We start from the raw sequence: 12,858 nt of genomic DNA, 5'->3' as shown, positions 1-12,858 counted from the left end.
TTTTGGGGTGCTGTGGTGACCCAGGGGTTAAGCACAACACACATAACGAGGCCTTAGTTCTCAATGTGGAGGTCACAGGTTCAATTCCCAGCCTGGTGACCTTTGCAGCATGTCTTCCCTCTCTCATTACCTACTTTCCTGTCTGAAGACTTTCAATTTATATATATATAAATATAAAGAAAGATTTACAAACCTTTAGGTACTATTACATAGCCAATTCCTAATTTTTTTTGTTGTGAGAATTCAGCCTACCACTACTAGCATATTAGCTTAATCTGTCTAAGCAAGTGACATTTGGGAAAATGTGCTTCTTGCATAGAAAAATCAGCATCATATATATTTTTTAATATATTAAAATAATACCCAATCAGTTCAAACAAAGAAAAAAAGAAAAACCTGGAATTTGCTCCTGTGACATCCTCCTCCAGTTACCAACTTTCCAACTGGAGCGGACGAACACACACGCAGACGGACGCGGGCCATCATCACACTTCATCTCCACGGAGGTTTTCCTTAAAAACACCCAGTCGCTTTTTCCTCTTTTTTTCTTTTCTTTTCTTTTATTCTACTTGTTTGCCCTTCTGCCTCTGTAAAATTCCTGTTTACCACGAAGGTATTTTAGTTTGTTCTTTAAAACACCAGCGGGAGGATTTATGGAGCTACTGTAGTGCAGTGCGCTGATGAAAAGGGCCCCTAATTACTGCCTGCTCTGCTCTGCTCTGCATCTCCTCCGCGTGTATGTGGGTATGAATGAGAAGACTAAACCGCACGGCCTGTGCGTGTGTGTGTGTGTGTGTGTGTGTGTGTGTGAGGGAGAGAGAGGAAGCCGACTAAGAACCCTCTGCATTCATTTACTATCTCCTTGTGTGGTTTGGCAGCAGGCGCTTGCTGGTAAAGCGGGGAACGGTGGGGTGTGTGCAACGGGCATCCGTCTGGACGCGAGGCAGGCCTGGCACGCCACGCCGCTCCCCTGCGAGGCCCGGCATGAGGGTGGGATCAGAGCAGAAAGCCTCGCTCTGCTCCAGACAGCCAGTCTGTGCACGTGCGTGGATGCAAGCAAATGCGTGTTTTTGCATGCATGTGCACTACTGCAATTAAAGTAAAAAAAAAAAAAAACCCACACAAGCTTAACCAGCAACCAAAGGTTGGCTATTGTTCCGCCTGTCACTTTAAAACGTGTTGACCTCTCTGTACGGAGTCTCACCATTCATCACTCTGTCACACGGCTTGTCCGAGTCTGTGTGTTCCCTAATCATTTCTTTTTATTTTTTTTTGTGCAAATTTAACACCAGGCTGTTTATTTGACCTCTGTGGTTGTTAGAGCTGTGAGGCGCGATCAAGCCAAGCTGAAAGCAACACAATAATATCCACACCGCCGTGGCAGCTCGCCATACCTCCCTGTTCTCTGCTGGATAATAAGTGAACCGCCACGAAGCCGAGCTCGGTTTGCACTTGGACAGCACAACTCCCTTGGAAGATAATATTTTTGCTGGAAGTATTGTTTGTTGGACGCCAACGCAGGATATTATCTCCTAAACAGCACCAGCGATGGAAATCGTGTGACTGTGCTGAAGTTCTGAGGCCTTCCGCGCTCAAATCTGCTAGTGAAAGTTAAGACATTTCAGGCAAATGATTAACAAAAAAACACACAACGAATAGTGAGTTTAGCTTTTAATTTATTTATTTATTGTTTTCCACAGCAATTTCTTTCTCCGCGCTCGACAGCAAGCGGAAAATGATGTGGCGTCTGAACCTACGAACGCATTCGGTGACGTCGCGTGTTTAATTGAAGACAACAGGAATAAATATCAGTGGCAGCAGCTAAAATTCTGAGCGCAGCGGAATTTCAGTCGCAGCACAAGCCGCAGACATCAGCCAAGCAGCAGCCGCAGCAGAACCGGCATCTGACGGGGCCAGGGTAATTGTTTTCCCTCATGTCGTACGGCATCTGCGTGAAAAGACGAGGAAGATGAGTCCAGGTATTTGCAAATGGCGGATCCTTGGACGCAGCACAACACGTCTACGAAGAACAGTGTTTGGGGTGTAACGAGCCGTCAGGTCAGGAGATCTCACAATCATTAAATGATAGATTTTTCATCTGTATGAGGCTTTATTATTCAGTAACTTTCTCTATACAGCAACAACACTGAATCTTACCAAGTATTTTTGGTCTAGTGTCTCGTGTAAATATCCTAGTACACTTGAAGTAAGACAAAACTAGCTAATGGATAACTTTTCAGCAAGAAAGAGAAGAGCTTGTTTTAAGTCAGTTCCTTAATAATGACGAAAGTACTTGTTCCCTTGGCAGATTATTTCACTCAAAGCAAGGGGAAAATATCTTATAAGTGTAATTATCTGACGCTGGAACTAGTAGTTTTTCATCAATATTAAGGATTTAGTGACTTAAAACGAGCCTCTATTTCTTGCTGAAAAGTTACTTCTGAGTCAGTTTTGTTTTATTTCAAGTGTACTAAGAAATTTGCACTAGAAACTAAACCAAACATATTTGGAAAATATTTCTTTATAGTGTATGGGCAACAATGTGTTCCTTTTTTTTTTTTTTAGATTTAAACAAATGAATGGAGAATTTAAACAGGGCTTTTCTGATGCATATTGAGCTGACTGACTGCTGTGCGTGTGTGTCAGTGTCCCAGTGCAGGAAACGCAGATTTGATCTAGTTATTTCACATCTGGCTATTTCTTTTTAATCTTCATTAGTATCCATTACTGGCCACCACCTGCTTATAGCTTGACCATAACACATTTGGCTTTACTGTAGGCTTCAAATTAAAAACTGAACATTTGCCAAAGCCATCAAAACAATTTGATGAGAAGAACATTTTTGTTCATGGGTGGGAGACAAGTTGAGGGAAAATTCACAGATTTTACTGACAGAATTAAAATTGTACTTTGATCTGGATTTTATGAGTGAAGATCACATTTTTGAAATTTGTACAACCATCTAGATTTCTTTTTATTATATGCATAGCTCTGGAAAAAATGACACCACTTAAAATGATCTCTTTCTCTGATTCTACTCTCTATAGGTATGAACAAAGTGAATATTGTTCTTTTATTCTATGAACTACTGACAACATGTCTCCAAAATTCCAAGCAAAAATCTTGTATTTATTGGAAGAAAATGAGAAATGGCTAAAATCATTTAAAAGATGCAGTGCTCTCAGATCTAAAATGCCAAGAAAACAAGTTCATATTCATTTAGAAACATCAATACTAGTGTTTTAACTCAGGAAGAGTTCAGAAATCAATATTTGTGGAATAACCACGAGGTCTTCAACAGGTTTCAGTGCAGTGGTCTCTTCATTTTCATTAACTTTCAGTGTCAGACACTTGTTCGTTTTTCCAAAACTTTTTAACCGCGCAGTAACAGTTTTAAATTGAATCTGTTCAAAGTTCCAATCTGCGCGCGCGACGTCTCCGCTCTGTTTTGATGAAATTTCAGACATGTGCTGAAGAAGTTAATGACTGACAGGGAACAAGGAAACAAAAGCTGCTTAGCCTTGTTGTCTTTTGATGTCATTAATATCACTGTCATCGCCACCTGCTGGTGCATCATTTCCGTGTTTTGGATGATACATATAGTGTAGATGCTGACTTTTGGGGAAATAAAAAAAAAAAAAAAAAGAAGAGAAAAACACTATCGGTTTAAAAAAATTACTGGAGTACTGCAGCGTGGATCTTAGTTCTTTCCCAAACGTTTTCTTAAAATCTCCATCTTATCTCGTTCTCTTACATCCAAACAGCTAAACGTACCATCCACATTTCTGATGACTCTTGTGATTTGCTAGTGTCACTCAACTCCTCCTCCGGCTGCTCATTGTGAAGCACGCTTAAGAGCATAAAATTACTCTGGGGAAAAAAAAAGACAGAAAAATATAAGAAAGGAAACATAGAAATGTGCAAAATGCATTATTATTTTTGGCTCTTACTGTCATAAATGGCAGGGCAGAGATCCTCTGAAAGCAAACAAAGGCGAGTAGAGTCACAGAGAGTACGACACCGAATGTCCTCATTCTCTGAGCAGGTTACCTATTAACTGTCATCTAAACAGTCAGACTGTTTGGACTGTTTTGTTGTTGCTTCTCGTCGCTTTGATTTGCAGGTAGAGAGTCGCCGCATTTATACTCAGCTGGGGGAAACGTTGCATCACAACTGGAACGGCAGTTTGAACGAGGAGTGTGTATCGTGCCAGTCGTAGTGGCTGGAAAGTCCTGTCGCTGTTTTCATTGTAAACAAGAACAGGATATTTCCCAGGTTGCTGTGCATTGTGTATCTGAAGAACACCAAGAAAGTATATTCTTAAAAATGTAATTTTTTTTATTTTTAGATTCCCCTGAAGAAGGCAGGACAAAAACACTTTTCTTAAGCTTTGATTTACTTCAAAATGGATTTGATTCTTAAGAGTGGCTATGTACATTTTTTTTTTTCAGTTTGCATTTCCATCTTGTTTAGCAGCAGCCAGCTGACTGAGTGAGGATCCACAGTACGTGGTTTGCTTTGAGGTGGACGCTGGGAACATAAAACCAGTAGCAACACGATGTGCCGCGTTTTAAGATCTGATACATGAATTGTTTTCATCATCAGTGTGGAATTATGCTTATAAGAAAAGCAGCATGCTGTAGTATCAGTAGGTTAGGTGAAGCACTTTCTGTTACTCACAGATGACATTTCTAATCTTATGCAACAAGCAAAACTCTTTTGGTCGTTCGGTTCAGTGTAGTGACCCGATGCCACCTCTGAACTTTGTATGATCAACAAACCGCCCAGACATCGGCTCAGTGGCTTTCTGTCTGCAAGCTGCAGCTTTGTTCCAACTTTAGAAATGGAAATTTACCTTGAGCTGACCAACGAAAAAAAAATGGTAGTAATGTTTTCATCAAGTATATAAAAAAAAAAGACCTGGGATTGCATTTTAGAAACTGGAGCACCTCCTAAGATTATCAGTAGAAAGACAGAAGTGTTTAGCATTTTGCTCGTTTGCTGTAAGGTTTGCTGTATTTTTACACAGTTCTTACAAAATCTCTGATGGTCTTCGCTTATCTTTCAGTACTTATCTGGTTTCTCTTTAACTCTTCCTCTGTGTAGTTATTTTCAGAAGATTTTTGAAATCAGCTCATGATGCACTGAAAAAGTTAGTCATGATATTAATTAGTTTGTGTGTTGCATATAGATGACCACTTTCACAGTATTTACTAAAAACAGAGGTTATTTTTGGAAAGCGAGGACCTTTTCCCACTTTTTTTGCAGTCCTACTGCACTCTACTGGTTATCTTTAGAGCAAACTCAGTTTTATTTTGGGCGACATCAAAAATCTGAATGTTCTTAAAGGTCCGGTTGTGCCAGAATGTATTGGTAAAACCTGTTAAACTGTTAAAATAAAATATGCTGTTCCTCCAGGATTTTGTGATTGTTCTTGTGGCTTTTTGTAATCAAAATCTTATGTATGATGTTAAATATGTCTTTTTATTACTCACTGTTTCGATCATATACTATAACTTGACATCAAGTAAGGCTGAGGCAATCCACCGTTTTTGACCAATTTTGAGGAAAATTTCCTGTAAAATCAGAAAAAATGTGGGGATTTTGTGTGAATTTTGAGGACTTGCGAAAAACTGGAGGGACTTAATGATGTAATTTTGAGTCTTGAGGGCCACATGAAAAGCTGTGGGAGGGCCAGATTTGGGCCCCGGGGCCTTGAGTTTGACACATGTTCTTTAGAGGTATGAATTATGTTTTGGTTAAGGTTAGGTTTGGGAATAGACTAGTAATGGTTAGGGTTAGGGAACATTTCTTAATTAGGCATAAATACTGTTACTAACATGAATGAAAATCAATACAAAGTTCTCATTTTGCATAAAAGTACAAGGATGTGTGTGCTTGTATACACTTGTTTAGCTATTCTCTTTCTGGCTTCGTTGATAACCTCCTGGACAACAGTGAGTCTTTTCGGGACCAAAGTCCAGTTCTAGTACAGGTAGACCCCTTTTGTTCAAGGTTAGATATTTATGCACAAATGTTCAAAAGGTAAAAATCCACAAAATGATTCAAGTCGGTGTAACTGTAACTACAGGCAGTGATTGATTTTTAGTTTTTGGTGAATCTAGGAATTTTCCAAAACTAATGTAATTTGGATAAACTTGAAGGCAACCTTTCCCATTACATGTACCTTTACCACACTGTAACTGTGAAAATTGTATCAAACTTCTACGCTATTCTTATAATAGAATAGATTGTAGATTATTTGAATGTTACAGTTTTGAAGTCAGCTTGTAGCTGCTCACACACCACATGAACAATAGTTACATTGTTTTTATGTCACCTTCTAGTTTAGAGTCATGACTTTCATTATGTCTCAGAATGTTTTCCCACTAAGCTTTCATGCACATGCAGTAGATCAGATTCCATAATGAATTCAGGAAAAAATGAGCCTGTGTGTGTAAAATCTGTATGCATATAGGCTAATGCATGATATGATATATTTGTCATAACCACTTTGTTTTTTTGTTTTTTTAAACACATCTCTGCTTATAAACATATTAATTGTCCAGATTTTCCTTCATCATATAAGATTGTTGAGAACAAAGTTCATTTGCTCTAGTCGATCACTGAATCTGCTCATATTTAACAAAGAATTTGGACAAAAATATAAAGAAATGTATCATCATACTTGAAACAGAACTGTTAAAAACGCCCAAAGTGTTGAATGAAAACATGTTCAGTTCAGTTTATTTACGTAGCATCAATTCACAACACATTTCATCGTGAGGCACTTTTACACAACCCCCTCCGAAACAAAAGTTTGTTTTTGTGGCGAGGTTAAGTTATGTGAGGGCTGATGCCGGACTCCTCAGAACTTGCAGCAGGTGCCACAGCCGCTCTCGTTGGGGCAGCAGTCGCAGCAGAAACGGCAGCGACGGCGGCGTCTGCGGCGGCGCATGTGGACCGAGTCGTACGGCATCGGAGGGGGAACCGGAGGAAGGTGTTCATTCATCTGCCTTCTTACTGTCATGCTGTTCCCTGCCATTTCCAAATCAGACATGCTTTTATTTTGAAGTATCTCATCGAGTCACCCAGCTTACATTCCAGGATTCCTCCGGTGTGTCTTGGTCTGCGGCGAGTGAGCCGTCATCAGTCGGCACCTCGAGGCCCTGTCAAGACGCTTCATTTTAATATCCGCATGAGGGTGAATAAATGGATGAATGTATTTTTAGATGAAGCTCTCACCTCGTCGACAGGAACAGCAGAGTTCTCCTGAACACAGAGGAAAGTGAGCAGGAGGGAAACGGTGACCGCAACGGCAAACGTCTTCATGTTACTGAGAGCTGGACAGATCTAGATCTAATAGATTTGCTTCTGATCTTGACATCAATCCTTGAATTCTCTCTGATGATGGAGTGTGAGGAAAGTGCTCCTATTTATATTCACAAGGATGTAGCTGTTGCCTCGTCACCCAGGAATTCCCCACAGTCAGATATTGGGGCTAGAAATGGGATATTTCGAAATATTTGTAGATTTAGTTTGTGAAATCTGTCAGTTTTTGCCATTTTTCCAGTTTAAAACAATACACCACAGCAACAAACCAGCAGCTTAATCCGCACTAATAATATGTTTATTAGACACTAATCTACTTAAAATAAACCATGGCTTTCCTCCACAAACGTTTCAGTTTCTCATTTTCCTTTGATCGGAGAGGAGAGAAAAGTCAGAAATGGAGAAATCCTGAACATCCTGACCCGCTGAGAAACTCCCTCACACAGAAGCCAAGTCAGGTGTGTAATGTTGCAAGTTCAGCACTTGTAAAATGTTTACCTGACAATGTAGCGTGAGCTGTACAAAGATATCATTTTGGTGGCTTGTTCAAGTCTTTTGGTCGGATTGAAAAAATCCCCCCAAAAAACCAAGGAGTGAAAACAAATGTCTCTTATTTTTTTCTTCTTCTCAAGAAGCTTCTGGACAGATCTGTGCACAGATATGGCAGGAAGTCCTTTCTAACAAGCACTGGGGTGTAAAGTGTGTTTTATTTTTTTTACATACAGCTGAAATCAGATGTTTACATACACCAAATAAAAAGAGACATTACCATTTTTTTCTTTTAGTTCTGTGTAGCAGAGATAAACGTCTTATGGTCCAAAAAGGTGCAGAACAACAAAAATTTGATGTAAACTTCATAAAATAGACGGCACAATCTCTCTCCTCATATACGCCATTATGACAAAAAAAAAAAAACTGAGCTGTAAGGTAAGATAATTTTATTTATATAGCACATTTTCAGCAACAAGGCAATTCAAAGTGTTTTACAGGAGTTAAAAGGAAATACAAACCGAAGGAAAGAAAAGAGGAAAGAAAACTAATATAATGTTCTAAAGTATGTAAACTAAGTGCTCCTGTTCAGGGTTGCTAACTATCTAATTCCATTTCTAAATAGTGAGTACTCTACAGTTTCTGATAAAATAAGCCAAAGAGTGACTGATCTAAATCCTTTTCTGGGTTAAAAGCTATTGTAGCTACACTTTGATACATTGTGATAAAAGCTTAGCTTCTAGGACAAAATGTATTATTTTTCTGCTTAGACGTTGTTTCTACAAAGCCGCTACATGCGGGAAACAGATCGGCCACTTCCAGTGAAAACCTCTGAGCAAGAGAAGCTGACATGTTGTGGGGCCGACATTTTGACTCGTCACTCGAGAGCATCTGACGCTGCAAGAACCTTAAAAGCTCATGATTTTAATTCATAGGTTGATGGGGAAATCAGTAAAGTTAAACTAAACGACATAAACATGTTAATGATCTTTTAACCAGATTAACAAACACATTTACAGACACAAACTGCATACGTATTTGCTACTTGTCTATGAGTATTTGTACATTTGAATCTAACAGATTCACTCTGGCCTTTATGTCAGTCTGATGATTGAATGTGAGAAATCAGCTGGTATTTGTACTTCATAACCACTGACAGTATTTACTTCAGCAGCTTTAGGGTTTTTTTTCCCCCCCAGTGTTCAATGGGTGGAACAGGGTGAAGGGCTGGAGAATGTTTTCTGGATGTTCTTACCTGTGAATGAGTTTTTTTTAAATGCATTTTTTCAAAAAGGGGAAGCAAGAAAATAAAACGTCTGTGATGTGTTATCTTTGAAAATGAGACGATAAATCCGGCCCACTCCAGTCCAGAAGTTTTATTTTGTTCATAGTGGTTGTTGTTTTGGAGGATGAAAGTGGGCGACCGAGAACGTTCCAATCCGACGGAGAACAGTCTGTTCGCTTAGCCGCACGGCATGCTGGGAGGGAGTCGGTGTGTCTGTTTCTGACGATGACTGACGGCTTCAAAATATTTGTGAGCTAACTGCACATGATTGGACATGTTTGTCTGCGGTCACTGTGAAATTGGTCCACAATGTTCTGATGATATTGTGGTGATCTTTCAAGTGCAGACTGAGAAACCCCAAATATGAGTCAAAGCATTTAGGCTACACGCTGAATATTTAACCAAATTTAGCGAATACTGATGTGTGAAAATCCATTCTCTTGTTGGACGTTGAAGAAAGAAAAGATGAAGCGAGAATGTTTGGAGGCAACAAAGTGATGGCAGTTTGGTGTTTAATATATTTATTAAACAATAATTATATATATTATGTATTTGTTATTTATCAGATATAAAAAAAATCACAATTCCAACAAGGAAAAATAAAAATAAAAAAACAATCTCCCCGTAAATACTGTCACTGACAAGGTAAGTTTACCTAATGTGTGAGGAGGACACAACTATCTCGTTCTCCTTTAACTATGGTTTAGTGTCCCTAAATTTTGCTTTACAAAAATTACTAATTAATGTCTGCTATGTTTTTTTTATTTAATTTAAAAAGGAAATACAGAAATCTTAAAATGTTTTAAGCAAAATAAGAGGAAAGTAGAGCCACATAAGCAATAAGTGAATTTAGTTTTTTTTTTTTTTGTTCTACCTTTAATAATAATTTTGCTTTATAAATCCTAACAATTTTGTTATGAGTAAGTCTTCAGTCAGAGGCCTCTTCAGATTCGTTGGAACACTGACTGCTACCATAGATCCTTTCTGCCCATCACCATTAACATTGATTCTTTAAAGATACTTGGATAAATGAAGTATCTGACATAAAATAATGAAGTATTTTTGAACTGATTAATATTATTGCACAATGTGACAACTAAATCCTCACTGATGATTTATTTAATTCTTGTATTCTTACCCAAATATCTGTTAAGGGCGAAGTAGTCATTTTTTTGAGTATCAATATTCTTTAATATGTGTCTCTGATTTCTGTAATTCAAAAAAACTTGATATTCTAAAATGTTTCCAAATGGGAACGGGTTCCACAGACTAAATGACAAAATATGTTAAATCCACCACTGCCTTTGGAGACACACACACACACACACACACACACACACACACACACACACACACACACAGAAGATTAGTGGAGTGTGATAACATTTATTGTGAAAACATACATTATTCAAGCCATGATACAAATTATCTAAGCAGAATTAATATCCATTTTTTTCTACACATCTCTGCTCAGTTATATCATTTGTTGATGAATACAGTTGTAATATCAGCTCATGTTTTTGAAAGAGATTAAGTAAAAGTAAATACATTGTGTTACAATCACATAATCCACAAACACCTTGTAAAAATGTGCTAACAGGTTGAAAACTTGTGCAATAAGTACGCTGTGTTGCTTTTTACTTCTTCATGTTGCTACGGCGGCAGCAGGACTTCCTCAGAACTTGCAGCAGGTTCCACAGCCAACCATCTCGGGGCAGCAGCCGCAGCAGAAACGGCAGCGACGGTGACCACGCATCATGGCCGACTCATATGGCGTCTGTGGGACACGAGGAAAGTGTTTTATTAACATCCCCACATCTCCCTTCCTTGGGCCACAAATTAAGAAAAATCCCATCATAAACATCTCATTCATTCATTCATCCATCCAGTTAACCCTTACATCCATTGAGTCCTCTGGCATATCTTGAGCCGAATTGAGTATGCCGTAGTCAGTGGGCAGCTCCACCAGATCAGAGCTCTGCAAACAGTTCATTCGACACATTTAGAATCAACATGGTAACATTTTGATGGTATGACTTTCAGATGAAGCTCTTACCTCAGCGGGTGCAACAGCGTCGCTCTCCTGAACGCAGACGAACGCGACGACGAGGGCCACGGCGACGACGGCGATGGGGAACGTCTTCATCTTGACCGGGTGAAGTACTTAAAATCTGAAGGATTCGTTCTGAGCTTGATATCAGCTCTTTACTCCTCCTGCCTGATGATCGGACGTACCAAAGGTGCTGGTATTTATACCCACCAGGGCAGCTGTTGCATCACAACCAGGGACACGCTATGGGATCAGCTCAGCATTTCCCACTGCAGGGGAGAGATAAACAATATGCGATGCAGAAAGTTTGAATGTTACATTTCAACTTTGAATTAGTTTTAAAAGAACAGAATTAGTTTAGGTTTAGCATAAAGAGTTATTTTGATGGCTTACTTCTAAAAGGCTGTAGTGGATCTGCTGAATGTTGGGAAATCTGAGCCACTGCAGAGACAGTTTGTACGTTTAGTCTCTGCTTACAGTAAGTGAGTCAGTTCACATGTTCAGTAGTTCAGAAAAACATTCTTCTAGATGTTGCATAATTTTTATTCTTCTGCATGAGACGCAGCTCTACAGTCTGCTGATGATGTAAGCTTCAGGGGTTTTGTCAGACTGACACACACACACACACACACACACACACGCACACACACACGCACACACACATACACACACAAATGAACATAATTGCAGAGGCAGTGTGCAGGTGTTCGCTAAAGTGATTTATTATCAATGGGATTGATTGTTTACCACGTGAGCCTGGTAAACTAACAGTAAAATAAGGAACAGCTCTGACATTGAACAGAAACTGGAATCAATAGGAGAAACAGCGATACAGGTATACAAGAACACTAAGAAACTAAACATGAGGACAAAAACAATAAAATGAGTAGCACTGAGTAATTAGTAAGGAAGAAAACCAAGATACCAACACTGGAACTTGACATGAGTGATGAAGAGAAACATAAAAACAGTCGAATCTTAAAAATAAGCTACAAAACTGGACGCAAGGAAAAACAAAGTTGCTTGTCTAGACTTACGAATCCAATTGAAATAAAACCGAAATGAGAATAATCAAAACAAACACACATACTAAAAGAAATGAGCTATTTAGAAAAGGGAACTCCCTCACAAACTGGGAACATAGACCCAACAAGAAGAACTACTACTACACCAGGAGCTGTAAAACCAATAAAAATAAAAAAAAGTCACAAGCCTAAAAACCCTCTGATAATTCATTTTCCTTTTATTTGTGTCAAGCGGGTACAATGAAGACACACTTTGCTTGTGGGGTAAATATGTTTTCTTGTATCAGAGTAGTGGAACACCAAAAAAAAAAAAAAAAGAATGGAGAAATATTGCGCAGCTGCAGGAAACTCAGCTTCACTTTGTGTTTCAGTGCAGCCACAGCAAAACACAGACATGTTACCATCATCAGCACACAGCGTTCTGTGTGACGGGCTGGGACTCAGGTTGTTTTCCTGAAGAAATCTGTTGTACAGCACAATAATTGTGCTATTTGTTTGTCAGAAAAAGAATCATTTACTCGTCTTTTGAAGATTTTCTTTTCCTTATGTTTGTTTTCTTTATGTTAGAAAACAAACTCCAGTCCTTTCACATTTTCATATAGTCACAAATAGGTGCCATGCCTTCACTCATTTAGGATGAAAATTCTTCTAAGCGACATCTTGCCGCTTTTAAAAAT

General features: G+C 38.9%; 1 protein-coding gene, 1 long non-coding RNA gene and 1 pseudogene across 3 annotated transcripts; all 3 read right to left on the bottom strand.

Annotated features, from left to right (window-relative positions):
• Window positions 1-1,663: 1,663 nt before the first annotated feature.
• On the bottom strand, window positions 1,664-4,123 carry LOC106919805 (uncharacterized). Its single transcript, XR_001418699.2, has 3 exons — window positions 3,951-4,123; window positions 3,775-3,870; window positions 1,664-1,948 (listed from the first exon to the last, which is right to left on the bottom strand). It is a non-coding gene; the product is annotated as an uncharacterized LOC106919805 (long non-coding RNA).
• A 2,597-nt stretch (window positions 4,124-6,720) lies between these two features.
• LOC106919804 (hepcidin-like) lies at window positions 6,721-7,428 on the bottom strand. Its single transcript, XM_088013685.1, has 3 exons — window positions 7,246-7,428; window positions 7,095-7,169; window positions 6,721-6,973 (listed from the first exon to the last, which is right to left on the bottom strand). The coding sequence occupies exons 1-3, from the start codon at window positions 7,330-7,332 to the stop codon at window positions 6,869-6,871; spliced, it is 267 nt and encodes an 88-aa protein (XP_087869811.1). The 5' UTR covers window positions 7,333-7,428; the 3' UTR covers window positions 6,721-6,868.
• A 3,048-nt stretch (window positions 7,429-10,476) lies between these two features.
• Window positions 10,477-11,387, bottom strand: LOC148155106 (hepcidin pseudogene; annotated as a pseudogene). The gene is made up of 3 exons (XR_015765634.1): window positions 11,163-11,387; window positions 11,007-11,084; window positions 10,477-10,883 (listed from the first exon to the last, which is right to left on the bottom strand). The product of XR_015765634.1 is annotated as a hepcidin pseudogene (transcript).
• Between the last annotated feature and the right edge of the window lie 1,471 nt (window positions 11,388-12,858).

Source organism: Poecilia mexicana, unplaced genomic scaffold (genome assembly GCF_051168715.1).
Source record: "Poecilia mexicana isolate PSO_F unplaced genomic scaffold, ASM5116871v1 scaffold_16, whole genome shotgun sequence".
NCBI lineage: Eukaryota > Metazoa > Chordata > Actinopteri > Cyprinodontiformes > Poeciliidae > Poecilia > Poecilia mexicana.
The sequence above is the reverse complement of the archived record's forward strand: the minus strand, read 5'-3'. Positions and strand labels throughout refer to the sequence as shown.

Excerpts from the sequence above, each read along its gene's own strand:
- LOC106919804 (XM_088013685.1), bottom strand. The coding sequence starts at position 7,332 with ATGAAGACGTTTGCCGTTGCGGTCACCGTTTCCCTCCTGCTCACTTTC. Across the intron at positions 7,170-7,245 it reads CTGCTGTTCCTGTCGACGAG|GGCCTCGAGGTGCCGACTGA; the intron begins GTGAGAGCTTCA and ends GCGTCTTGACAG. Across the intron at positions 6,974-7,094 it reads AGGAATCCTGGAATGTAAGC|TACGACTCGGTCCACATGCG; the intron begins TGGGTGACTCGA and ends CCTCCGATGCCG.